Consider the following 27515-nt stretch of genomic DNA (forward strand, 5'->3'; position numbering starts at 1 on the left):
GTCCAAATGGTTTCCCGGCGGAGTTTTTCAAACGAACGGGGGACCTCCTCTCGGGTCACATGAAGTCGCTGTTTGCGGGTGCGTTTGCCTCCGGAGGCCTTCCGCCGGACCTGGCCCTAGCTACCATAATCCCGATTCACAAGGACGGCAAGCCCCGTGGAGACTGTTCCTCCTATCGCCCAATATCGTTGCTGAATATTGAGACTAAAATCCTGGCCACTATTCTTGCACGGCGCCTGCGACAGGTGATTACGGGCCTGATCCACCCGGACCAGTCCGGGTTCCTGCCGGACAGGGCCACCAAACTCAACCTGCGGCGCACCCACAACTGGCTCCAAGAAGTCAGTGACAGGAGGGAGCCACATTGGTTCCTCTCCTTGGACGCGGAGAAAGCGTTCGATGCGGTCCATTGGCCTTTCCTGATGGGGACCCTTGAACGGTTTGGGTTTGGGCCCAGGTTCCAGCGCTGGGTGACACTTCTATACTCGAAACCTAGGGCTAGGGTGCGCGTAAATGGGCGATTGTCGAGAGAGTTCGCGATAGAGCGGGGGACGCGACAGGGGTGTCCGCTGTCCCCACTCCTTTTTACCCTCACGATCGAGATCCTTGCGATCCGTATCCGGCTCAACCGAGATGTGACGGGTTTCCACTGGGGGGAATCGGCCGCTGAACAGGAGAAGATCTCCCTTTACGCCGATGACGTGCTGTTGTACGTGACCGACCCGGCCAAGACGATACCGGCCTTATTCAGGGAACTGGACGACTTTGGGGCGGTGGCCGGACATACTATAAACTGGCATAAGTCGGTCCTATACGACCCACAAGGTGCCCCGCGAGGGGAGGAACTGCCTGAGCTGCTCATTCACACCACGGCAGGCTTCCGGTACCTGGGGGTCTTTATCACCCTGGATAAGCGGCGCTCCTACACGGACAATGTCGATAGAGTTCTGGTGGCGGCAAAGGCGGAGATGGATAGGTGGAGGTCGCTCCCGCTCACCATTTTGGGCAGGGCGGCTCTGTACAAAATGATCCTACTCCCAAAGTTTTTATACGCCCTGCAAAATGAGTATTATCCCCTCCCGGCTCAGACATTGCGGAAAATCCATACCGATCTCCGCTCCTTCTTGTGGTTGGGGAAGCAGTCCCGGGTGGCGCTCACGACTCTGCAGCGCCACCAATATAGTGGGGGTCTCTCATTGCCTAATTTGGAGGCCTATTATTGGGCAGAACACCTCACCCCGATCAACGATTGGATACACGCCCCGGCTGACCACCCCACCTATGCACTAGAGAGATCTAAATGGGGCAATAAGACGGTGCTCCACTTTTTATATGGGGGGGGGGAGGCCGCCAGCTTCTCCCCGCGACTAGGATAGCCCTGACGGCGTGGCGCAGGGCGTCGGTTAGAATGGGATGGCATGAAAGGCTCACCCGCCAAACCCCCCTGTGGGCATGTGGGTGGCTGACTGAACTGAACAAGTTGCGCGGGTTCCAAAGGTGGGATGACATTGGCATCTCCACAATTGGGGATGTCATAGCAAAGGGGGAACTGAAAACCTTTCAAGCACTGCAGCGGGAATTTGGACTCCAGAGCACCCAATACTACAAATACATACAGCTGCGCCATGCATGGGGAGCCCAAAACATATCCCTCACTGACATTCCCCAGTTTGCACCACTAGAGGGCCGCCTACTACAGGAACAGATACAGAGGGGGGCGGTATCCATGACCTACAAAACACTGACAAATAACATGTTGGGTGATCTACGGGTCCTTAGGGGGAGGTGGGAGGCAGATGTGGGCACGCTGGAGGACCTAGACTGGGAGCTCATACTAATGCACCCCCGAGAAGTGGCCATAAAATCGAGGCTTCGCCTCATCCAGTTTAAGGTCCTCCATCGGGCGTACTTTGACAGGGTGAGGCTTTTCCGGATGGGGAGGGTTCCTAACACCGCCTGTATACGATGCCAGCACCAACCGGGCGACTTCTTCCACATCATCTGGGGATGCACTGTGATACAGGAATATTGGGATGAGGTTTTTGATGAATTGAGTGCGATACTGGAGGTGGAGATACCCAGGGACCCCAAACTGGCGCTCTTGGGAATGTCCACGGAGGTGGATATCACGCGATACTTGCTCATTTTTCTGCAGTTGGCCCTGGTAGTCGCAAAAAGGGACATTGCAAGACTGTGGGGGGCGCCTGGGAAACCAACTATCGAGGAATGGAGAAGAGGTCTAGATATGTATATGGCAGCTGAACGAATTACGTATAAAGCTAGGGGGTGCCCCCGGAAATTTGGAAAAATATGGACCAAGTGGAGGCGCTACCATGGACTGGAGTAGGAGGGCGGGACCGGGGGGGGAAGTGGGCGGGTGGTAGGAGGCGGCACAGAGATGGTGCGAATGTCGCGGATTCCAACATGTGTACCCTTGAAGGCTACGGGTAGTGGGGAGTGCTTATACTCAATGTCACACAACTTAGAGGATCGAGAGTGCCATGAGGGTCGGGGGGGGGGGGGAGTGGTCGGGAGGGCTCATGCTGCTGGGGGGGGGGGGGAAGACGGGTAGGGGGGGGGGCCTTGAGGAGGGGCCTCTCAGTTGCTGCCTTTACTTATAGTTGTTGAGGGTCGGGGGGGGGGGAGTTCGGGGTGGAAATGACAAAATAAGTTCGACAGGATGAACGTAAATGTAACTGACTATTTCAAAAGTTGCGTAAGGGCGGGTAGAGCTGAATGTTGACGCTCCCCCGCGATGTCTTGTTCCTGGTACTTATGATTCGCCTGATGCAACAATAAAAAGAATTTAATAAAAAAAAAAAAAAGTTTGGTCATCAAGGATTCTTTAAGAAGGTGAGATTAAAGACTCTACAATCACTACTGAGACAATGGGTTCAGATAAAGTCTAGAGTTGGGTTGGCATATCTTTCTAATCTCGCCCCAATTTGGGATTCCCCGGGATCCCTCAATGTCTAAAAGATAGTCTCGCCCTCCCCCTACGAGAAGCTGGGATTCTAAGTTGGGGAGAGCTGATGGTGGGAGGATCTTTGGTGGAATGGGAAGTGCTCTTCGAGAAGGTCGGTCCAACTCTATCTAGATTCAAATATTTGCAATTAGCCAGCTGGTCTCGAGAGCAGTCAAAAAGAAACGTTTAGGTCGGGGGTTATAGTTGTTTAGAGAGACACATGGTAGAAAGACAAACGGGGCGTAAGGAGGTGGCCTTTTGGTACTGGTCCATTATGGACGAGGTGGATGGTGAATTTCAGCTCCCGTCAGCATTGTGGGGGGATGAATTGGGGACCCAAGTAGAGGATCTCTGGTTAAATTCTTTCAGCCTCTTATACAAAGCTGTTAAACCTGCTTGGTTAAGACGCAACCATCTCTTTACACTCCACCGGGCTTATCTTTCCCCCAAAGGCTTTCTAAATTCCAGCTAGGAAAGTGTTGTAAAAAGTGCCTCCTCCTAGCAGCTTCCGACATTCATATGTTTTGGGACTGCCCTGCTTTAAGTGGATACTGGGAAGAGGTAAGGGTAACTATGGAGTCAATTCTCAAAACCCCGATCTCCATTAGTCTGGCACTAATTATATTTGGACTAGAGGAAAGTATTAAGGGGAGAGAAAGGACCTTCCTTTTCTATGCAATTCTCCTTGCAAGAAGGCAAATTTGCAAACATTGGGTCGATCTCAACCCTCCAACCCATGCAGAATGGCTGTTATCCCTTTCCGAAACATCAAAGGTAGATACAGCTAGGTCTGGTAGTTTTATGAGCCTTGCCTTCTTGAATCTTTTAATCAATTGGAGACGCTGAGTTATTCGGGCCTTCGGGTTTTTTTTTGGTCTCGATTCGGAAAGTATACATTTCATCCCTAGGATGAAGATCTATTAGTAAAAAGATATTTCAATTAACATTTCTAGGCTTTGGTAAGGCCCAGATACCCTGGAAAATGATAATATAATTTGACATAAATTGTTATTTGCAAAACTTTGTTTATAGTATACTGAATATCCTTCCAGAATGGTCTGACAAATTTGTACGAGAAAGCAAGTGTTCCATGTTATCTTTTTATTGTTTACAATTCCAACATAGATCAGATGAGGTCAGGCCCAGTTTAGAAAGTCTGTTTGGAGTCCAAAATACATTATAAATGGTCCACAATTTTCTGGCAGTAAGTGTTGGAGAGAATGTTGCTATAGTATATTTTCCCCCACTTTGTCTCAGATGTGGTAGTTTTTAACTCACAGTTGATTTTGTTACATTTATTTGGTGTGTTATATTTATTTTGTGTATTCAAAGTGGATATTTTCCCCCATTTACTAATGACTGGCCTAAGTGGTAAGAAGCTATAGAAGGTCAGGTTTTCTAATTTATTTTGTTGTAAATTTGAAATGGAGTAAGGGGCCATTTGTGTCTCGCTTTGTTTGCCCAGCCTTCCCGAAAATGCATTTAGCCTTCTACTTTGATGTCCAAGTTATAGCAGTGGGATGCATATGTGGATTTTTTCTTAATTCTATTCTGTACTTTTCTGTCTAGTGCCTTGAGGGCATTAGTTGTATTTTTATTAATGATTAGAGAGTGAATGGTTTTGAAATATTTTTATGGGAAGGGTTGGCTGTGGTGCCATGGGGTGTATAAGTTCTTTCTCTATTTGAAGTCAAAGGGAGCATTGTTGTGTTTTGGGATTGGAATCATTGGATGTGTCTCCATATAAGGAAGGCAGTTTGGTAATTAAAGAAGGTGATGAGATTGATACCTCCTAATATTGTATCTATTCTTAGTTTGAGCAGTGAGTCTTGCTTTTTTCGATTTCCAAATGAAGTTTGATATTAGTTTTTCTATTGTTTTAAAGATAGTAACAAAGAGCTGAGGTGGGAACATGCTGGTGGTAAACTTTATTTGTGGTGTTATTCTTCACTTTGATGCACTCTGTTCTACCCCACCATCTCATATGTTTAGGAGACCAATTATCAAGTACATTTTTGACTTTCTAAATTATTGCATTTTCAATTTGAAGTTGTAAAAAGATAACTGAGGTGTTTAATTTGTATATTTTGCCATTTTAAGCCTGTTAGACCCAATATATCAGAGGTACACAGATTATGTAGGGAAAAGACTTCCATTTTGTCCCAGTTGTTAAACTTGTCGGAGCTGACTGAATAAGCATATAAAGTGTGTAGTATTTGAAGGCATGGTCGATTTTGTATCTTCTATTTAGATTAGGGCAGCGTCTACATATGCAAGAAACCTTTGGGCACTGAAGGATAAAGTTGATCCTTTTTTCCGGTCTTGACATAGGGTAATCAGGAGAGGATGTATTGCTATTAGAAATTTGAACAGTGACAAATGATACTTTTCTCTGGTACCTTGTGGAAGTGCATAGTGTTTCAATAGTTCACCATTTACACTTATGTGGGCCATCTGTTGAAATAAATTGCAAAAGCTATTTGTTCAAAGCTATCTCAAATATCAATTTTGCATAGCACATAATGCATGAAAGTCCAGGAAACCTTATTGTATGCCTTCTCTGTGCTCATAGTCAAAGAAGTTGGAGTGTTAAGTAGTTTAACCCTTTCTAAGACATCTATGTATACGTCTAATAGTATCGGGGAAAACCTTCTGGTGACAAAATCAGTTTGGATGACATGAATTAGTTGGGTTCCTTGCTTTTTGAAGTCTACAGACCAGTAACTCTACGTCATTTTTGCAATCAACATTTGTTAATGATATAGGTGTATAGTTTTTAGCTTCTACGGATCCTTGCCCTCTTTGTGAGTGGCTACTATTGCAGCATCAGTTGCAATTCCTTAATGGAACTGGTTATCACAAAGTGGACACATAAATTTTCCATCTAGGTAAGTGTTGGGAACAGGAATTCTTCGTTAAAGTTAACTGGGAATTCCTCCAAGCCTAAGGCTTTCCCAATTTTAATTGAGTTGATTGCTTTTATTATTTCAGGCTTGGTTATCTGGGAATTAAGGTATATTTTAAGTTAGTTTTTAAAATTAATTGAATAGAGGTTTGTCCACTGGATATTGTATTTTTCTTTGAAGGGTAAAGGGTATCCCTTAGATTGTGCAATTGAGTGTACTAAAAAGGTAATCTTGTTTTCTGACATTCAGTTGTCATGATTTCTCTTATAAAGTCTTCATGGCAGCCAAGTGACAATAATGTTAGAATGATTGTCACTATTTTCTCTGAAAATATTTGGATGTCTGTTAAGATTTGCCCCTTTCGGGAATCGTCTGCTCGTCATACGTATGCCTTGTCTTAGTACTTTTAGAATTATTTAAGATATTAGGGCTACTGAGATACACTTATGGTATGACATTATGATTGGTTCAGTGTTTGGGCATATATCACATACATTGTGAGTAATATGTAGATTTTTCATATGAGTGTGCAATTAGGTTGGCCTGTACTTGCAGGATGAAATCCTATCAAGTATTCCATCCAAGGGAACGTTAAAATCCCATCCTACTAAAATACCACAATTATATGGGGTCTCACTCAAACTCTTATTAAGGTAATTCCAAAATGTCAGTAATCACTGTGGGGCACAGATATTTATTATATGTAGGTGATGACTGCCTTTCTGTAACTCAGTAACAAGAGCTCTTCCTTCAGTGTCAGGTGAGCTAGATGCTATAAGGATGCCTGACTTTCTAGCTATTAGGAGAACTACCCTGCTTTTCTTTTTAATTGCTGGTTTCTAACTGATTTAGTCATTCAGAATGTTGACCCTAATTGTGTTACTAAAACTCTTAAATGTTCTAGTCAATATAGAGAATTTGGCTGAGCCAAGATTAGAACAAAGAGGTCTGCAAATTATTCATCTGCTCACCTACTACCCTTCCTCCCACCGCTATGACGAGAGTTGTGCAGTGGAGGCCACGACTAGCCCACTCCAAGCTCCCACTATTCCTAACGGGGTCATCTGCTATTGAGTAGTAAGCAACTCTTCTATTTATATCTTAAAGATTGTGTTGTTGGGGAGGAGCTCCGCTAGCAAGCAAGATGGCCGCATAAGCTCCCGGCTCCGCAGACCTCCGCCAGCAGCTCGTATATCCTGCAAGTTATCCTGTTTTCCAACCGGACTCCCGTATATATGAGGAGTGACTGACTCTGAAGGCGCAATCCCGAACTTTTTATCACACCGGATGACGGAGATACGCCGTGTTTCATTTTCGGCCTACCTGGGAGTGGAAGCCGAGGCCTCGATTTCTAACCCATCCGGGCTGGAATTGAACAACATCGGCTGTGAACCTTGGGCTCTGTCCGGTCTCCCGAACGGGGACATAATCTACCTGTTTTAAATGGCGATTTTGTATCCTGCCTGCAACGCACACGCCACGGCGTGACACATCGTTTGCTGCGGCCCTGTATCCGACGCCCGGAGACATAGTAAGCTTGTCGGGGGGGTGCGGACGGGAGCCCCGACCAGCGGCGAAGGTGCAAAATTGTGAGGTGAGAGCGCCCGTGGTTGGTGTCCGCTCCAGATTTGCCTGCTTCCCCGGAGTAGCCGGCCTCCGGGGTCTGCAACCTGATCTGTTGGTTACGAGAGGAGATGGAGGGGACGAAAGACACACCACCGCTGCGCGCCGTAATGGCGGCCATTAGAGCGCTCCACTCACAGATCATCGTCGACTACCAGGCACTGTCGGTAACAATGGATGATCTTTGCCGGAGACCGGACAGCGGCTTTTTGCCATCATCGCAGCCAGCGGTGCCACCAGTGAAACATCGTGTATCCAACTTCGAGGTCCCTGTGCAGACGCCGGATCCCTTTCGCGCTGCTGATTCCTATGAGACAGGTCGCGCGCCCGTGGACATTGTCAGCGTCCCTTGCTTGAACCCTATCTCGCCGAATATCACTATGGACAACTTTGACTGCCTTATCAAGATCACCTGTGACTATTGGAAAGTTTTATCATCCTTCCACGCTTTTCCTCGCTTGCTCTGTGGAGATAGTGAACTTTTATCCTTTATTTGGCTTGCTCATACTGACTTGAACTTTCATGGAAACTTTACCTCTCTCATTGTTGCAGTGGCCTGGGTTATAAGTGCTCCAGTGGACATTCGTACTGGCCAGGGTTAACTTGTGGGACTTTTTAGGATACGTGAAAATAATTTAATCTGCTGTTGGGATTGTGACCTGTGAAATGCGGGAGTCGGGTGGTATGTTTCGTACTTCCCGGATTGATTGTGCATCTCGCTACATTTATTTTGCACTTGTTTCCGGGTGGTTGCGTCTGGTGGAGGGTAAGGGAGTCCGGGAGTGTGGTTTTTTTTTTGTCTCTCCTCCTCCGCTTCTTTCCTTCTCTCTTTTAGGGACGTTTCTGGGCGACAGGCACGCTGCTAGTGGGTTAGGCCGTAGCCATTGCAGGGGTGCAGGGTGGTGGGGGGGGTTTGTTATTTTGCCTTTGTTTTGTTCTATGGCCCCTTCTTTCTTCTCTTTCTCTCTCTTTAGGGTATTCCTCTGGGCGACAGGCACGCTGCTAGTGGGGTAGGCCGTAGCCATTGCAGGGGTGCAGGGTGGGGGGTGCGGGGGGGTTTGTTATTTTGCCTTTGTTGTGTTCTATGGCCCCTTTTCTTTTTTCTCGCAGGGTCCGGTAGCGATACTTTCGATCTCATCCTGCAACATATGAGTGGGCGGGGTATGGGGTGGGTGGTTATGATGATAGATAGGTAGCTTTGTTCTTCTCCCTTAGTGAACATACTGGCGCTTGCATTTTTACTGTTGGTCTATCTTGATCCATGACTGCCTTTTAACGCCTACCCGCATTTTTATACCTCCAGTGTGTAGCTCCGGTTATCCTGTATCTTCTTCTTTATCTTGTTTTTTGGTGGGGGGGTTAAATATAAAATGAAACCTTAGGCATATCCTTGATCTCGAAATGTTTTCAATATATCGTCTATCCTCTACCGCTGCCGGACCCATGGGTTGTCGGCTGAAGAGCTGTGTTATTGGATTTCCTGATACGTTTTGCATACATGTGGTGACCGGCCCCTGTCGATGCAGGGCTACTTCTGTATTTTGTGTTGAACGATATAATAAAGGTTTTCAAAAAAAAAAAAAAAAAGATTGTGTTGTTGACCCTTCTGCATAACTAGAGAATTACATTCAGCTGTTACGTAGATATAATGGGCATTGGCTATTTTACCACTGAACAAGAGTATGATTGAATACAGTGTTCTAGAAATTATAATTACTGTTGAACATTAATAGTTACATGAGGGCATGATTGCCTTGTGTATGCCCTCTCACTTCACCCATAAACCAATTGTCAGTGCTACAGGAAGATTATTCAGGAACTACTCCCAGGAAAATGACCTAATCGACTTTCATTTGGAGCACTGTCTCCTATGTCTGTACTTCATTGGATAGGTCTTCTCCCTTCTGCTTCACGATTGTCGGCAATAGACGTTCACTGTCTGGGAAAACAAATTCACTCCATCTTGTGGCCGGGGGCTTTCAAAATGTAACCCATAGACCTCCATTACTTGGCTTCCCTTATTCATACAATGCATATAATACACTGACCACATGCACACACAAGACACACTTGGGAAGTTAGCGAAAAGTGCCTTTCCTATCAGTGGTTACTCTGCTGTGCTTTAGAAACACCCTACAATGGGAGTAGGTAACAAAATAAGTGTAATATTTATCTGATTAACACTACTAGCCGCAGCTTCCTTACATTTGAATTTTCCCAGCCATCTGACTGGATCGGAAAGATTTTTTGTGAGCAGTAACCCTGCGCCCCAGTAGGTGGCGTCGATGTGCTTGGCCTGCATCATTTGAGTCGTCTGCGCCAAAAGTGACGTCATGGTACCTATATAGACGGAACTCAGGTGCGCTAACAACAGTTCTTTTCTTTCTGCGCCAGCCAGCGATGATCCGGAGAAGGGCTACCCAATAGTCACTATTCCACTTGATTTTTAAAAACATTTTATAGAGAGGTTTTGAGGTTTTCCTCCTAGTGTGTTGGGAGTATGTCATCTAGGAAGACGGGATTCAAGCCCTGCGTTACCTGTCATTGACCAATGACGAATGTGTGATGGTAATCTGCAACCCAGAATCACTCTGTGCCTTCACAGTGACATAATTAGAACATATGAGTCTTTAGTACACATTCGTTCAGCACGTAAGCCATTATAACGATTTGCCTTGGGGGTGTGGGAAAGGGGCTGGATTTTGGAAAAGGTTAATTTACTATTCTAACTCCATTATGTGCAACAGTAGGGAAGGTGCTAGACTTTAAATCAAACATTATTCCACCAGAGGACCTCCCTAAGGTAAATCGTTAAAACGACTTGCGCGCTGAACGAATGCATACTCAATACGTGTTTGTTCTTTTGCCGGCACTGTAAAGATGCAGCGGGATTAAGGCTTCAGTCTGAAGGATATTTTCCATCTGTGACAGACCAGAATCTTGTATGCCTGTGGTTTTTTGAGCACGACTATGACCCGAAGTTGTGCTCCGATTGTCATGCTATGAATCCAAAAGCTTTGAGGGAGTAGTCCATAAAGCTCCTGGCAGCCCAGCCCGTTATGCGACTCTGTGCAAATTGAGGGCCTAGTCGAGAGGAAGCTCCAGGGACCAGTCGCAGACCCTGAAGTCATCATCGTCCCACTCCAAGTCCTCAGGACACTCGGGCCGGCCCCAATGCTAACCCTCTCAGTGCCCAATGGCGGCACCATCCCCATTGAGATCCCCGACACGGAGCCAGCTGGGTGTCACCCGATGCCCGATGGTTCCCTGCTCCTAGATCGGAGTCTAAACCCTATCACCTTGGGTTAGGCCTTGGGGAAGAATGCGAGGGGTTGCTGGACCCTGCAGGATACTAGCCCTATGAAGAAGATCCAACTATGGACTGGACTCGCTCTCACACTTTCCCCTTCATCTGAGCTTTTGTGGACACAGTGCAGTTTCGGGCGTATCCTCTCAAGCGTCGAGTCCAGGAAATTCAGGCTGTGATATCGATGTTTCAGCCTTTATCCTGGGTTCCAGTGAGACTGACTCTGAGGCTGCTGGGCCTCATGCGTCCTGTTTGTGATACATGCATATGCAGGTTTCGGCAGTGGGACCTGAAGTTTCAATGGGTGCAGCATCAGGGGACTCTCTCCTACATGGTCCAGATCTTGGGGGGAACTCCTAAAGATTTGCAGTGATGTCTCACAAACTGCAATTGGGTCAGCGGCAGACCCTTCACCCATCCCCAACCAGATCAGACAGTAGTAACAGGTGCGTCACTCCTAGGATGGGGAGACCTTGTGGGAGAGGTCGAGATCAGAGGGCTCTGGTTTCTGGCTGAATCCAGACTCCACATCAACATGCTGTAACTCCGAACGATCCAACTGGCATTGAAAGCCTTTCTACCCAGTCATCAAGGAAAGACTAGCGCAGGTATTCACGGACAACACCACTGCCATGTGATACTGCAACTAACAGGGCGGAGTGGGGTCGTGGACCCTTTCTCAATAGGTCCTACGCCTTTGGAATGGCTGGAACAGCAGGGCATATCCCTGGTGGTTCAACACCTGGCTGGCTCTCTGAACGCCTGGGCAGACAAACTCACCCTCCATTGCCTAGCGGATTAGGAATGGCATCTCCACCCAGAGGTAGAGCAAGGACACTTTCAGTTGTGGGGGGAATCTTATATCTGTTGTCGTCTTCTGAGAATGGGTAATGTCAGCAGTTTTTCGTGCTGGAGTTTCCAAGGCCGCTCTCACTCGGAAACACTTTTCGTCTCGAGTGGATTGTACGCCTCCTATATGCCTTTCCGCCTATGCCACTCCTGCCCAAAGTTCTCGAGCAGATCAGGAACGACAGGGCCCAAGTCATCCTTATTGCTCTGGACTGGGCATGGAGAGTCTGGTATACCAAGCATCTGAGCATGGCCATTGATCCTCCGATCAGGCTGCCCCTTCGGGAAGATATTCTGTCGCAGCAGCAGGTGAGGGTTTTCCACCCGAACCTGTCCTCGCCTTCTTGTGTGGAAGTTGAGTGGCAGCAGTTGACAGCTTTCGACCTTCCTCCTGAAGTCTGTAATATCATATTGGCAGCCAGAGGTTCCTCCTACAAGACAGTATACACCTGTTGTTGGAAAACATTTGTTTTATGGTGTGCTGAAAAAAATATTGATCCCCTTTCTGCCCCTCTTTCGAAGGCCTGCTCTTCATTCTTTCCCTTGCCCAGCAGGGTTCGGCCTTGGGCACTCTTAAGGGCTATCTACTCTTTTTGAATTCTTGCAGTTGCCTGACCAACCCTCATTGTTCAAGTCTCTTATAGTACATAGGTTTCTCAATGGTCTTGTCCATCTTTTTCCTCCGTCACCATTTATCATGCCTCAATTGGACCTTAATCTGGTATTAACCTTCTTTAACGTATGCTCCACAATTAACCCCTTAGACTTCTGAAGTTGAAAACAACCTTCCCTGTGGCATATCTTCCTGCAGAGTGAGTGAGCTGCAGGCCTTATCATTTAAGCCGCCTTACCTCTCTGTCCATCCTGACAAAGTAGTACTTCATACACGGGCCTCCTTTCTACTGAAAGTGGTCATCCCATTTCATAAAGCACAATCAATCACACTGCCTACCTTTTACATGCCTCAACATCCTTCTAGAGCATAGGAGCAACTCCACTTTCTGGACCCAAAAGGAGCGTTGCCATTCTACCTTGACTTCACACGAGATCCGAGTGGACAATCAACTCTTTGTGTAGTCTGTTGGTGCGAAGAAAGGTCGGGCAGTGCAGACGTAGACCATCTCCAGATGGATCATGCTCTGCATCAAAATCTGCTCAGCACTGGCCAAGAAGCTGAAGGCTTGCAAGCTCATTCCAGCTAAGCTAAAGCCGTGACCGCTGTATTTGCATGATGAGTTCTGGTCCTGGACATCTGCCAGGCAGCAATGTGGGCCTGACTGCATATGTTTATCAAACATATCTGTTTCGACAGTCAGGTCCTCAGGGATACACACTTCGGCCGTTCAGTCCCGCAGGACTTCATTGTATAACATTTGTACGCAGACACACCACCGGGGAGGTATTTTTGGGGTATCTATTCAAAGGTGAGGAATCTGTGGTTAGAAGTCTCTATCAGATGAAGAAGTTAACTACCTTTGCAATGCCTTATATGATGATGATGATAGAGCCACACATCCCTTACCGAGCCACCCATCCTCCCCGCTCTGCGAACGGATTTCTAGGGATAGGACTGCACCCTTCAGGGCCTTGGTTTTACACACCACTGGTCAGTGATCATTATGGCTCTGAGCTTCGGGCGTGGAAAGTCATGTAAAGTAACTGATGTCAGCACACCACGGTGGCACCTATATAGGTACGTCGATGAAGCAGGCAGAGCAGATAGACGCATCCTACCCGCGTAGGGGTACTGCTCACGAAAAATCTTCTGGATCCAGTCTGACACCTGGGGAAATTTAAAGGTAAGGAATCTGCTGCTTAGATACACCATCTGTACCAGATAAGGCGTTACCGAAGATAAATAACTTGTTCGACTTGATATTGATGAGACCCTCTCAGCTCAGCCAATGTTAAATAACTCATTATAGTAAGGGAGTAAAAAAATAATAATAATAAAAACAAACCTTTAATACAGAATATTGAGGGAAGATCGTTAAATGAGACCTTTTATTTTTTCTGCGCTAATTCCTCTAGTAAAGTGTATGGACCCTGCCTACATCCTTCTATTGTTTGCTATCTCAGAAATCTACCTCCCACTATACTCTTAAAACCCTGCATGAAAAAACAAACCTTGACTTCTTTCCGTTTGTTTCCTCTCTGTTTGATTCCTCTACTTTCTTTCTTATGAGTGAACCTCTTCTCACCTTCCATTCTCTGCATGCTTTCTTTTCCTGAGTATCACATCCTCTCAGTCGCATGCCTGTCTGCCGTAATTTCTGTTATTGGAATTCTGCAAAAGGCTGACATCTAATTTCATAGATCACCACCTTACTTACTTTAAAACCCTATCCTTGCAGCCCAACATTACCTTATCTATCTCACTAACCAGTCACCTGAAACCACATAGCCCCCACTAATGATCACACCTAACAAGTATTATTATAATCGATCACAAAGTAACTGGGTTAAATGCATGTAATGTTTTTTCTTGAAAGCACTAGACTAATCACAATACCTTCCGTTTAAGCACTGGATTAGCCACTAACCTTGGGTTCCGGAATAGCATTCGACAGGCTGTAAAGCTCTTCAAGCCTCGTCAGTAGTGTAAGCATGCAATTACAATTTGTGAATATAGTTCTACCTCGCAAACGTGAATTGTATCACAGCAAGCACAGGTTGGTTCAGGGAGTCATTTGACGAAACCATTAATAGGACAGTATTTTGTGCTTACAGTCTAGTTATCAGGAAGGTACCACCTAGGGTTGTCATATTTTGAGACCATCATGCTTTTTAATCCAGCATGACCCACTTCCACAACTTTTCTTTGAAGGACAAGACAATGAAGGGGCAATGCCGCAGTGTAGATATGCTTTTTCACGATAAGTGAGTCCCTGCAAGCTTATACATTGTAAAATGAAGTAGGCCACTTTTTAACTGGTGCCTTATTTTCTCCTTCTCTGTACTTCTAACAGACTTTGGCTGACCTTTGGGACTGCTGACAAAGTCCTTCTTTCCCTATCTTTTTACTGGGTATGAGATGAGTATCCCAATATGTTTACAGTTATTAACTAACGGACATTATGTATTTGATCCCCTTTTAAATATGTAGACCTTTCTGGTGGATCATTCCGCTTGTGATTATATGTACTGTACCTTCTTGAAGCAAGGTACATTCCACAGGGCTGAAGTACCAGATTGTGCAGCAGGTGCAGTCGGTTAGAGTGCAGACCTTTGGTGAAAATCCAGATTCCACCAGGGTAGTACTTTTTAAGTCGAGCCTAGCGCAGCGCGCATGCACTGCTCTAGAAAAACGACCTCTTGGAATCACTCTGGACTTTTCACACACTTGTGTGTGTGGTTTTTTTTCTGCATTATTTCAATAGGTCTTTGTGTGTGTCTTTCTAAAAGACCGCAACCAATTGGGCAAAGGCGGCTGCATGTCCCACCTTTCCCAGTAAATGTATCTGCCCACGGCCTACGGCTTGTGGTTACGAGCAGGGTCGCCATCTGTTCGGGGTCATGTCACCATCTGTTTTTATTTAGCGCGTTCGCCGCGCTTCCGTGCTCACTTGCCCCCGATTCTCTCTTGCGCCATTCTTTTTAACCAACCCTCCCTTCACATGCCACATTCACACGCACAGCCCTGACAATGCTCTGTTTGCAATGAGAAACTTGTGCATTCGCTGTCATGCTAGGCCCATTGCTGTTGACTTGTAGAAGGAGGAAGGCAGCAGAATCATGTTTTGATAGTGGCGGCCTAGGCAGAGGTAGCGAGGCCTCTGCTTACACACATGGCTCCTGATTTTCTCTACTGTGATCTCTTTCTGATTTGGTACTGGAATTATATAATGCAATCTTAACTTTAAGGCAAGCACCCTATTAATCTTATGTTTGACCTCACAACCGCAGGTTCCTTTCAATTCGGCTCCTGATTTTCTCTACTGTGCTTGCTTTCTGATATGGTACTGGTATTATATAATGCATTCTTAACTTCAAGGCAAGCACCTATTAATCTTATGTTTGACCTCCCAACCGCAGGTTCGAACCCCAGCACGTCTGCTCAGCCTTTCATCCTACAAGAGGCCGACGGACTAATTAACTTTCATTTGGTTGGCAATAAACATCTGTTACTTGGCACCAAAATGGAGCATACTCCAGCCCGCCTTCACTTACACACTGGGATAACTCTCTTCCTCCTCCTTTCAATTTGGCTCCTGATTTTCTATACTGTGCTTGCTTTCTGATTTGGTACTGGCATTATATAATAGGAGCCAGCAGCAGCGGCGCGCAGGCCGCCATCTGTTTTGGGTCAGGTTTCATTTCCAGACCTTTCCGCTTTCATTAGAAGGCGCGTCCCCTTCACCCCACCTCCACAAGAGTGCCCTTTCATTTTCTCTAAAACATAATGGAAAAGAAACGAAATCAATTACGATGACATCTTACTTTTCAGCAGAATCGTCAGCACCATCTAATGAGTGGGCCTTGGCCAACAAGCCTACCCTGGAAGGCAACAAGCAGCTCTTTAAAGCTCCTTAAAGACCACTCATGTCTTGGGGAGGAAGGGAACGATCCTCGTGGGGTTTCAGTAAATAGCCATATGTTGACCGGATGATCATGCTTCTGGTTATCAAAACAGAAGAACATTAGCAATCAGCATTTTACCCTAACTGTTGTGAAGAAAACCTAAACATCTACAGCAGGTAGGCACAGCGTAACTCTACAGAGTGCATCTTTTTGCTCCCCCATCTCAGAAATATGCAAGCACTTCTCCTTTCATTCCTTTTTATTTTTTGCATTATGTAGCGCGAATGAAGGTATCAAAGCACTTTACATAAGTACTAGTTCCATTACAGAAATCTGCCCGGTGGGTGATAATGTGCTGCATCAGGTTAAACACTTATAAGGTCCCAAAGGCGAGACCTATTGGCTATGCCAATGCTTGTTCTCCTTATACTTTCAGGCAGCAGATATTTATTCAGTGTTCCAAGGCGATAAGCAGGGGTGCACCAATGCCCAATTAGATGCTAGGGCCCTGCAAACAGCATGACAACTTCCTCTGAAGTGTTGGATCTGCTTGTCCCACAAAGCACTGCACTTCCAAAATCCAACATGGATGATTTCTCTTCAGAGGAGTAAGAGCTGGCTAAACCAACCCACAGTGTTGTTCATTACTTTAGCTCTCCTCCCCCTGACCTCTGAACTTTCCTGTTCTAAGCCTGCCATCTGGCTAGGGGCACAAGATGTGGGGCTAGGTACGGCTGGTATTCCTTACTGATCCTTATTCCTTATCGATCTTTCATTAGTTGTGTGATGTGCACCTGCATATTATTGCTTCTATTGATGAATTCATTTCCTTGTTGGTGATTAAATTATGCCTGACCGTTCTGTGGCACATTTGACCTCTGGCTTATGTACCAATGAATACATAACTACATTACCTTAATGAATCATTGGTAACGTCTGTTTTTATATTTTTATGCCTCACAAAATGTTAACAATATTAGCCATTTATATAACTGCGTGAACTACAAGGTGAATTGCCTGTTGTCGCTTATCTGAAACTGATGTATAAATTGTGAGAGTTTGGAACGAAGAGTTGCAAATTAAGTTTTGCCAGTATTGCAAATGCACATTTATTTTGAGTAACCGCGTTAGATGACGGCAAATATAATATTGTGTTATTCAGCTTCCTGGGAAGAAAGACTTGTTCATTGAGCCTGACCTGATGAGCCCTCTGGACCGGATCGCTAATGTCTCCATTCTTAAGGTAAGTGCTCGGCCACCGACGTTTGGTCATAAGGAAATACACTGGGGCTCCACAGAGTGAACAGGGGTGCATCCGTGTCAGAATTCTGTAAACATGGTCCTTCATGGCAACTTAGGTCAAAAATGTGCAATCTTGCTGAAAATAGTATGCCTTTAAAATAGTTTAACCTGGTTGCACTTGTATATGTCAAACCGTAAACATAGATGGGAATGTAGGCCGACCAATACATTGTAATTGATTTTTGATGACTGTTGGGCGATTTGTTTAAAAAAAATTCTGTTCCTCCCACGACATATCTATGTCAGTATTTATTAATTACTGTATCCTTTCTTTCCTGTATGTCAAACCCAATAGGTGTGCACAGAATATTTTGAATTGTTTTCCAGTACATTTCAGAAGGCCATGGTCACTTTGGCCTTCGCTAATTCTTATTATGGAAGTGTGTGTTGGGATACATTTTCTAAATGTAGAATAAATTACTTAGAATTCAACAACCAGTCAAGCAACAAATCCGGTTCCTTCGACTATGGTTTGGATTTTTTTTTTACATTTGGAACACTACACTTTTAATGCCATAACATATAAAAAATATGTTGTTACCAAACTGAAGCTGTAAATTGTAAGCCCGTTTTTAAAACAACAAGGGAATGGAAAGGATTACAGTTGGCAGAGGTATTGGTTCTATGCAGGGGATAAGGTTTAGTTTGTTTTGCTAAAATATATATTTAATTGAACTTGAATAATTTCTAAATAAATAACTTATCAGCGATGTTCTTGGTTTTTATTTTTTTTATCAGCAACATGAAGTGGATAAACTTTACAAATTGGAGAATAAACCAGTTTACAGCACAAGTGATCAGTAAGTTTTATTAACCTTACTTTCAAGAATATTCTTTTGCAAAAAGCAAAAACAGCAGGCTGCATAAAGCACCATTTAAAATTCACTAAAGAACTGATGTAAATGAAGAAAAAGTCCATCAGTGAAGAAGAAAAAGTCAGAGGGAATATGGACAATACTGCTTCAGTAAGTGCCCATTCAAGGGTTTTTCGTAAAACAATCTTATTGGCATAAAACAATCTGGTCCCTTGCTGCTGGGAAGGCGGATAACAACTCTGCCCTCCTCTTCAAGATCTTAATAGCTTTTAAGCCTGGCGCGTGTGTTGTTTCCACCTCTTGTGTCTTTTGATCTGAACAAATGCCTGGGAACCTGTTTATGATAACATTTGAAGAGATGAGGAAGGCTGTTTTTAACATTTAATCTAGCCAATATCCTGAAACAGCTGCCAGTATAGGAGAAGATCACAGGGAAAAGGTGTCACTCCTTTGGAGCAAATTAGGACCAACGTCAATCCTGTTGGACTCTCCTCTGCGGACACCTTGAAAATATTAGTGGATATCATAGTCCCTAAGATTGCATTGATTTAAATCATACAGTGATGTACCAAGGACGTATAAGATTGCAGCTATAACACTCTTTTTCAGAAAGTTTCCATTACATTCAATGTGAGTGGGGTGGTATCAATTTGTCTTTATGCTGCCTAGTATCAGCCTCATGATGTAGGTAGTAGTTTGCAAACATCCTTAGAAGCATCTATAGGGCTCCAAGCTCATGAGTATAGGCTCCTACCAGGTCAAGTCAGAAAATGTAATACTCTTGTCTTACTAATTAGACAGAATGGATTTTTTTCTAAATGTGTGTGCACTGATTAGCTCTGCCTACATATGTAATCTCAGAAACCTTAAGATGGAATGTCTGTTCTTTTTCTATTGATAGAGTTGTTTTTCTAAGGGTATATTTCCCATTTTAGCAAAAGAAAAATTTGAATTGCTAATGTAGAGACAATGCTCTACAGACTGAATACCAAAAAGAAGTGAGCTGTTTATTATTACCGCCTTACAGAGAGAAAAACTGCACACTGCCTTTAAGCACCATGACTGTCCGTGTCATCACAATAGAGCAGGTGACAGGCAGTTCAATTAGCATCTTGTGTAAGATGTTAGTAGTGTTGTCCATCTAAGTCCATTCTCTTTGGAACCTATTCGCCAATGTAAATTCAGTCATGAGCTTAGGTTTCGGCACATATTTTGATGGGACCTATTGGCTATGCCAATGCTTGTTTTAATAGGCAATAAAACATTCTACAAAAGGAAAGCTCGCTAGGGTGTGTAGGAGTTTGTTTGCCTAACTCCTGTCTCCGAGCATGCAGTCCTGAATTAAAGTACTTAGCTCGGTAAATACAGTAATGCCCTAAATGCCCCTCTTCATCCTCAGCGACTTTGTTACTTTAATTACTGACTTGTTACAGCCCTGATAACAATGGGATAATAGCTATTGTAGGCTCTCCTGTCCAGTTCCTGCATCCTTCCCGTTGCCTTCATTCAGCAGGGGGCCAGGTGGCATCACTTAAAAACAATACCAATAATTACCAAGCTTAGCATAGTGTCAAAAACGCCCATTAAAACATACATTGGAGTAAATTCATACAAATATGAAGTAATCACAGCTGTTTGTACCCTTCCATAAATGAGCACACCGACCTAGGGTTGGTAAAGCTCATCATGCCGTCATATATCCACCATTAATCTTCTTTCCTAAAATAACCATGGGATATTCTGTCACCTGCCTAGAGTATCAATGTGGGGCAAATGCGTCCATCCAAGTTTTTGTGAGGGCATGTCCGGAGAGGGTACCGCGTACATACAGTTGCACTTCCCAGAAATACAGCCACATGAACCACGAGTAACAGCCATGCTTTCTCTTCCCAAAATGCTTGTAGACCTGGAGTAACAACGTTACCCGTGTTCCGAAGTGACCTCGAGCTCCATGGACACAGCAGGTATTGGAGTAAATGCTAAACATGGGTGGAGGGTGGGGCTGCGGCAAGCAAGTGCTGGATTTACATAGCTCTAATTGTGAAACCTCTAGGTGCTAAGTCACTACGAGGTACTTTGGAACAGAAAACCACGTTCCCAAAAGGAGTAGCCAGGTGCTATACTAAGTTACTGTGCAATGCCGTGAAAGAAGGGCATGCCCTGAATGTTAATAGGTACATTTCTGCTAAAATAAAAGTGCTGCAGTCATGTCAAACAGAACCGTGATATGAGACCCAGGCATGCTAGATTGCCAAGCACTCAGTATAAATAATAATAATAATACAGAAATGTCTAAAGCGCGAACAGCTACCTCACAAGGAGGTGTCCCGGCGCTATGTGAGCAGCTCAAAGTAAACAATAAGTAAAGCCGGTGGATCAGATCTTTTGAGTAAAAAGCCAAGTTTTTAAATGTTTCCTGAAACCAATCTCTGATGTTGCCGACTGAATGGCAGGCGGTAGGGTGTTCCACACCTTCACCGTGTTTGCTGAAAAGGTCCTGCCTCCCAAACGCGCCTTTCTAACTCGTGGGACATGTAAATGGCTTTGTGATAATAATTGGGGAGGAAACAGGGAGGGTGAAGAGAACAGATCCCTGTCAAATGTATGATGTACCAGATGAAAAAATAGAAAGCACACTCTGAAAGGACACGTCTTTCTATGCATGCTTTCAAGGTGGAGGGCGTGAGTAGCAAAGCCAGAGACTGAGCACAAGCTGGATGAGTCTGTGATGAGTCTGACAAGCAGACTCTTTGCCTCACATTAGACGCTATGAACATTGGGTTCCATAAATTGCGTGACCCAGGGAGATGGAAATGTCACGAAAGGTTTGGTTAGATGCATGTCAAATGCTTCGGTGCTACTTTGCACTCTGCAGTAACACCACACTCCGCGCCGTAGTGGGTGTTAAACCTATCTCAGAATACGCTAAACCGTGTCCCATCTTGTTTTACTTTGGCAGAGTTGGTGTAGTTATAATGTCTACATTGTCTTCAGCAGTGATCTTATCAATAGTATCTGACAGGTGAGCCAGCTTTTAATTCTCAGAGTGAAACAACACAAAAAAGGCTGGGCTTCCCTTTTCCTGGTGTGCACTATGCCTACATGTGTGCACAACAAAGGGCTCTTTATCCCGCTCATGTTTTTATCTGTAGTGTGTTCTTATTTAAAGTAACCACATCAAATCCAAACGCCACCTACTATCAAACAAGCTTTGGCTGCGCGGCCATCGGCGCCGCAAAAGTGAAATTAATTGCGGCTATAAGGGCATCCGCGAGATGGCACCTGTGCTCTTAAGCGCGCGCGTAACCACTCGAAAAGCCAGTTACTAAATGTCTCGCTGACAGCGCATGTGCGCTGGATCAGCGAGACCTAAAAACTGCACACTGCCTTTAAGCACCATGACTGTCCGTGTCGTCTCAATAGAGCAGGTGAGAGGCAGTTCAATTTGCATCTTGTGTAAGACGTTAGTAGGGTTGTCTATCTAAGTCCATTCTCTTTGGAACCTATTCACCAATGTAAATTCAGTCATGAACGTAGGTTTCGGCACATATTTTGCGTATTTACACCAGCTAGGAATTCACAAAGCAATTCCTGGCAGACCTAAATATATTTATCACTGCAGATTTCGCTGCTGCAATTGAAGAGAAATCTGCTGTCCCAAGTCCGCTCAAGGGGTGAGAAATGGACATTTTAATTCATGGTTTGCTTTGGACATTTGTGAATGCCCACAAACATGTACATTTCTTAGCATTCACAAACTTCGATCTGACACATTTCCACCCTGGAAGTGGTTGAAGGTATTACCTCAGCCCAGGTTGAGAGTCAATCCTCTTTCAGGATGGGAAGGGAAACGAATCTTCACCTGATTTTTATGGGGCCATAGGAAGTGTAAATCAGTGCCTGTATTTTTAGGTTTATTTTTATGAATCAGGCAGTGTATATCCAGTTTAAAAGAGTGAGTCTTTCATGAATTATGGAGAATCAGGTTTACCAGTAGCTTTTCCTTTTCAATCATGGTATCTTCGCTGGCCTTCATGAAGGCCGACTAGAAAATACAAAAAGCAAGCTCATACATGTTTGTTTTTGTAGCGGTTTATTGCACTGGTTTGGAAAGTTATAATTAAGATTATGCTCATACCAATATTGTTAGTGGGATACACCATATCAAAAGTGTAGAAGGAGGTAGGAAGTCAATGGACAAGAACCTTCTAATTGCAAAAGATTTTGCAGAAAAGATTGGCTTACTTTTGTATTTATTCTGTAAGCTGAGTCTAAGCAGAATTGGTTCCAACTGTGTGGACTGATCTCCAGGAGGTTGCTCTGTAAATGTCAGCAATCTGGTTATTTCTGAGAAAGTCTGTGATGGCTTTTTGGCTGCCAAGTAATTATGTAGAATGCAGTCTCGGTCACTACAAGCTTCTTGTACCTAACCATCTCTGTAGGATTGTGGTTGTAAATGACGAACAGTTGCTGGGATGTATAATTTCCTGTGTTTTGTCTAATTTCAGAGAGCGCTATTCACGTCAAGAGTCTGTAGGGACTTCTTTGCCAGAGTGGAATGTTTGGGAAAATTGCTGGGAGTCATACACATTGATTAGAATGGACATTCGATCTCACTGTAGGGTAGCAACAAAGTGAGAGTGGGACCATGCTTTGAATAAACACACTTGTAATGCGTGTTATAGCACAGAGCCTTTATTGAACTATCCCTGGCTACGTAAGTGTTGACAACTAGGAAACGCTACCTTCCTCGAAAAATACTGCAAACTAGCTTTATGAATGGGCTTAAACGAGGGGGTGTGGTCCATTAATTGTGAGGAGACAATAGTCAATGGCCAATGCAGAGAAGGCTGTCTAAGGCATATACGTTCCTAAACACTAGAACCGTGACTAAAGAAGTCTTTGAAGTGCTTTTTCTATAGACAGTGATAGCTGTCAATGGCACTTTTATGTAAAAAACTGCCCGCAGGACTCTCCTAGATATTCCTAGCACATAACTGAGTTGATGGACATCTCCCAAATACTAATATCCTTGCACTTGAACAAGTATGATGGGCTGGTGCAATGCCTCTTGCCATCTTTTAGATGTTCATTCAATCTGGTGACAATCTTCAAAGTCTGTTGAAGAAATTCAGAAGCCAGGACACAGAGTTCAGAGACTCTAGCTGTGGTTCCCAACCATGTCAGTGAGGCATTGATTACTAGGGTTCGCGAAAAGAGTGGTTACGGAATGGCACTGATTTCATTTTGTTGTAACTCTTAGTCTACTAGAGGAAACCTTTGTTATAGGTAAGATAATTGTTGAAATAATGAACACTCCAACGTACAGGAGAACTGGGTTTATTAGACAAGATCCTCAAGCACCAACTGTCGTTAAAGCTCACAGAACATTCTACTGTGAGCTCCACAGGAAGGTTCTAAAGAACGGTAAGTACCAAGAGGGAGAAAGAGGTGGTGGGGGCAGAGGGTATGGGAAAAGGAAGAGACTGAAAGGGGGAAGAGGAAAGGTAATTCCCAATACATAGATTACAAAATAAGGTTTGTAAAAGTTGATGTATAATTAAAAAACTTTGTACAATATCCCTATTTGTCAGATAAGGAAACCGAAGTATAGGGAAATAAGCCGATTTTCTCTGGATCGCACAGTATTGTTCAATTGAGGATGTGGGAAAACAAACCCAGTTATCCTGGTTGTAAAGCTTGAGAAAAGAAGGTTGCATAAGGTTTTTTTGGTGAACATTCAACCTATGATTAAAAAGAGGCAAAGCCTTCAAAGGAAAGGATGCACCAACAATTATGATAAATAATATACCAAGCTCAATGGAAACACATCTTTGGTCGATGCTATTCTATTGTTTCATGAACATGGATGTTTAAGTATAGCAGAAAGAGTAAATCCACACAGTGAGATAAAATCACAATACCTAGGCCTTGTGTGACCCCATTTATCTTCTTTAAAGTAATTTTAGAATGGAATCTGTAATGTATTATTCAGTGTTTTCTCATGCCAATTACTCTGTAATAACACTTTTGCACTGTCGAGATACACAATCTGTTGTTTATTTATATTTTTAAATATTTTATATACTTTAATTTTGCTGGCAGGGTGTGTAGAGTTTCTCCTATCGGTAAAAAGACACCAGGATCAAAGTTTTAAGGTTTATTTCTTTAGCAATGCGTTTTTGACACCAACCTTTGTCCAGAGTGTGAGCATGGTGGGCTTTTTGCGGCACAACAAAACTGGAGATATTTATATAATTACAGTGAAAATAAATTTGCCTAATCAAACAAATTATTTTAAGCAACTGCACTAATGAACATACATTCCCACATTTATTACTACTGTGTAAAGGTAAAATTTGAGTTTATCACCACAGTAGAGCAAAATTAATATGAGAAAATGACTATTTACTGTAAAATTATTTTACAAGGGGGAAACAACTATTCTTATAGACAAGGATCACATTCAATGGGATTTTACCTTACCGCACACTTGGATCGTGGTTTTGGCTAAATTTTGACTTGTTTGTGCATGGAAAGTTTAGGGGTGATCCATAAGGCAGGGGCTGACCCCACCTACATCGCAGGACATATGCTCGACCCCATCTTCACCGCCAGCTACAGAGTTGGGTACAAAAACACCACACAACTCACCTGGACCGAACACCACAGCGTGCACTTCACCATTTCACCATCCACCTACTCTGGCACCACCCCCCCCAGATCCATGCAAATAAACTTGAAAAATGTATCAGAGGACCAATTGAAGAAAACTGTCCACTTCCACCTCCCAGACTCCACACACAACCCACAACAAGCGGCAAAGAACTTCTCCCAGTGGATCACAGAATGCCCCAAAGCCATTGCCCCCACCAAGATAGCCAAGATCAAAGAACCAAGCAAAAGAGCCAGCTGGTTCACCGAGGAACTGCACACCACCAAATTCAACTACAACAACTTTAAAGGAAGTGGCGCCCCCAGCAAAAGAACTGATGACCGCACCGCCTTCAGGACCGCACTCAACTAGTACCACCGCCTCCTGAAGGAAACTAAGAATCACACCCTGGCAGTCCGCATCGAAGCCCGCACCAACCACAGCAAAGAACAGTACACCAATCCTGCAGCCACCGAGAACAACATAACTCCCTCCCAGGAGTTGTGCGAAAACCTCGCTGACCTCTTCCACGACAAGTTCTTGACCATCTACTAGAACTTCGGACACTAACCCTCCGCAGTCGACTGCTTCAACCAGCTCCCCTCCACGAACACAAACCCTGAACACCGTCTCACCCACTTAAACCTACTCTCCATGCAAAGCACCATTACCTTTCTGAACTCCATGCGCTCAGGAGCACCCAAGGGCCTATGTCCCCACCACGTCTTCAACCTCCGAAGCAAGACAATTGGCAACAAGCTCAGGAAAGTCCTGAACACCTCCATCACCTCTGCCTCCATCCCTGAGTACTGGAAACACGCTGAAGTGAGGCCCCTCCTGAAGAAACCCTCCACTGACGTAGCTGATCTAAAGAACTACTGGCCCATCTCTCTGCTCCCCTACTCAGCAAAACACATTGAGAAAGTGATCAACCAGCAACTCACCAAACACCTAGAAGACCACAACCTTATGGACCCCTCCCAGTCCAGATTTCGAGCTAACCACAGCACTGAGACAGCCCTGATCGCAGGCACCGCTGACATCAGAGCCTTCCTGGATTGCGGAAAAACAGCAGCCCTCATCCTCCTGGACCTGTCCACCACTTTTGATGCCGTCTCCCACCACATCCTGATCAACAGACATCGTAATCCATGGAAACACCCTCAAATGGATCTCCTTGTACCTCACCAACAGAACTCAAAGGATTTGTCTCCCACCATTCAAATTGAAGCCCAGGAAGACCAACTGTGGACTGCCCCCCCTCCTCCCCCCCAGCCACAGACTGCACCCACCTGCAATTAGGCTGGGAACACCAGGTAAGTTAAACATTTTTGCTATTATTAACCTCCCCACTTGCTCCTCCATGTGCTCACCCACCCCACACCCCCTCTATCCATCCTACCACTCTAAATCAGTCTCTGCTGCCACTGCTTGCACACTAGTACACCTGTATAACACAGCCTTGACTCAATGCACTGTTGTCATTGCCCACTTAGATAGAGGAGACGCAGCTGTGAGGGGAAACTGGTAGTTGTCAAAGCATAACATGATCACAACTGGGATCATGTAATCCCCCTACAAAGTGCAGGCGGATTGACGCCTGCACTGTGAAAACACGGAGCGTCTGTAAAGCAGTGGCTCAATTTTTCATCTAATGCACTGCCCTGGGGGCAGCACATTCAGCATAATACAGTGCATTTTCATTGTTTGCGCCTGGCGCACCTTTTAAAAGGCGCGCCTATCGCAAACAATGAAAATGTGCTCGTCTGTAATGCGGCCCCTGATGTTTTTTCACTTTACTGATGTTATGGATTGACAATCCGAAGCAAATCAGTTGATGAATACATCAATACAGTCATGTTAAATATGTTGTGAACTGGTGTATGCGCATGCTCAGACCCCGGGTCCTTGCATAGACATTTTATTTGATCTTTTTGTGTAGTGTCAAACAAACAATGCTAGGGCTGTCCTCCCATGAATACAGAGAGCGGGGATAATGGTTGAGGAAGGATCAGCTTGTTAGACTGATTGCCATAGACAGTAGCATTGATGTTGCTTTGTCGTCAAGGTTTTGTGTTGCTCCAATGTGTTATCCTTCAGTTAGCTTAAAATGGTTCTGTTTTGATAAACAGTACAGGTGCACACTTTCCTGTTATTATTTTATGTAATTTTTTAAAGTATTTTTTCGACAGATTTTTTTGGGCTGACAAGCCCTAGAAGAGAGAACAAAATATAACAGTGTTTTTTATATGCGTATTGTTGAGATTGTTACTGACTTAGTGAAAATGGGGAGAGAGAAGGGACTTTTTTGTGTGTAATCTGTTTCCCGGTGGTCCTGCAGGTTTGGGTTGAATGAGGCTGTCATGCGATGGATGCAGCTGTAAAGTTATGTACTTTCATGCCTAGGTACCATAATGTGCCAGTTCCACTTTATTTACTTTGATCACAGTCCAAAGTGGCAGTCAGGTAGGAGGCTATGCAGGGCTGGTTCAAATAGCTCTTAGAAAAAATCTTGTAAAATGCAACTGTTGCTGATGTTTTTACTGCAACTTCCTGTGCTTGCCTCCACTCT

At 44.5% G+C, this 27515-nt stretch overlaps 1 protein-coding gene across 1 annotated transcript in view; it reads left to right on the forward strand.

Moving 5' to 3' along the window:
• VPS33B (VPS33B late endosome and lysosome associated) overlaps window positions 1–27515 on the forward strand; it is an 806019-nt gene that overhangs the window by 64066 nt on the left and 714438 nt on the right. The window contains exons 3-4 of the mRNA XM_078683255.1: window positions 17334–17414; window positions 18212–18273. Coding sequence (XP_078539381.1) covers window positions 17334–17414; window positions 18212–18273 — 143 coding nt within the window. The remainder of the gene's footprint in view (window positions 1–17333; window positions 17415–18211; window positions 18274–27515) is intronic.

Source organism: Lissotriton helveticus, chromosome 3_1 (genome assembly GCF_964261635.1).
Source record: "Lissotriton helveticus chromosome 3_1, aLisHel1.1, whole genome shotgun sequence".
In the NCBI taxonomy this organism is placed as follows: domain Eukaryota; kingdom Metazoa; phylum Chordata; class Amphibia; order Caudata; family Salamandridae; genus Lissotriton; species Lissotriton helveticus.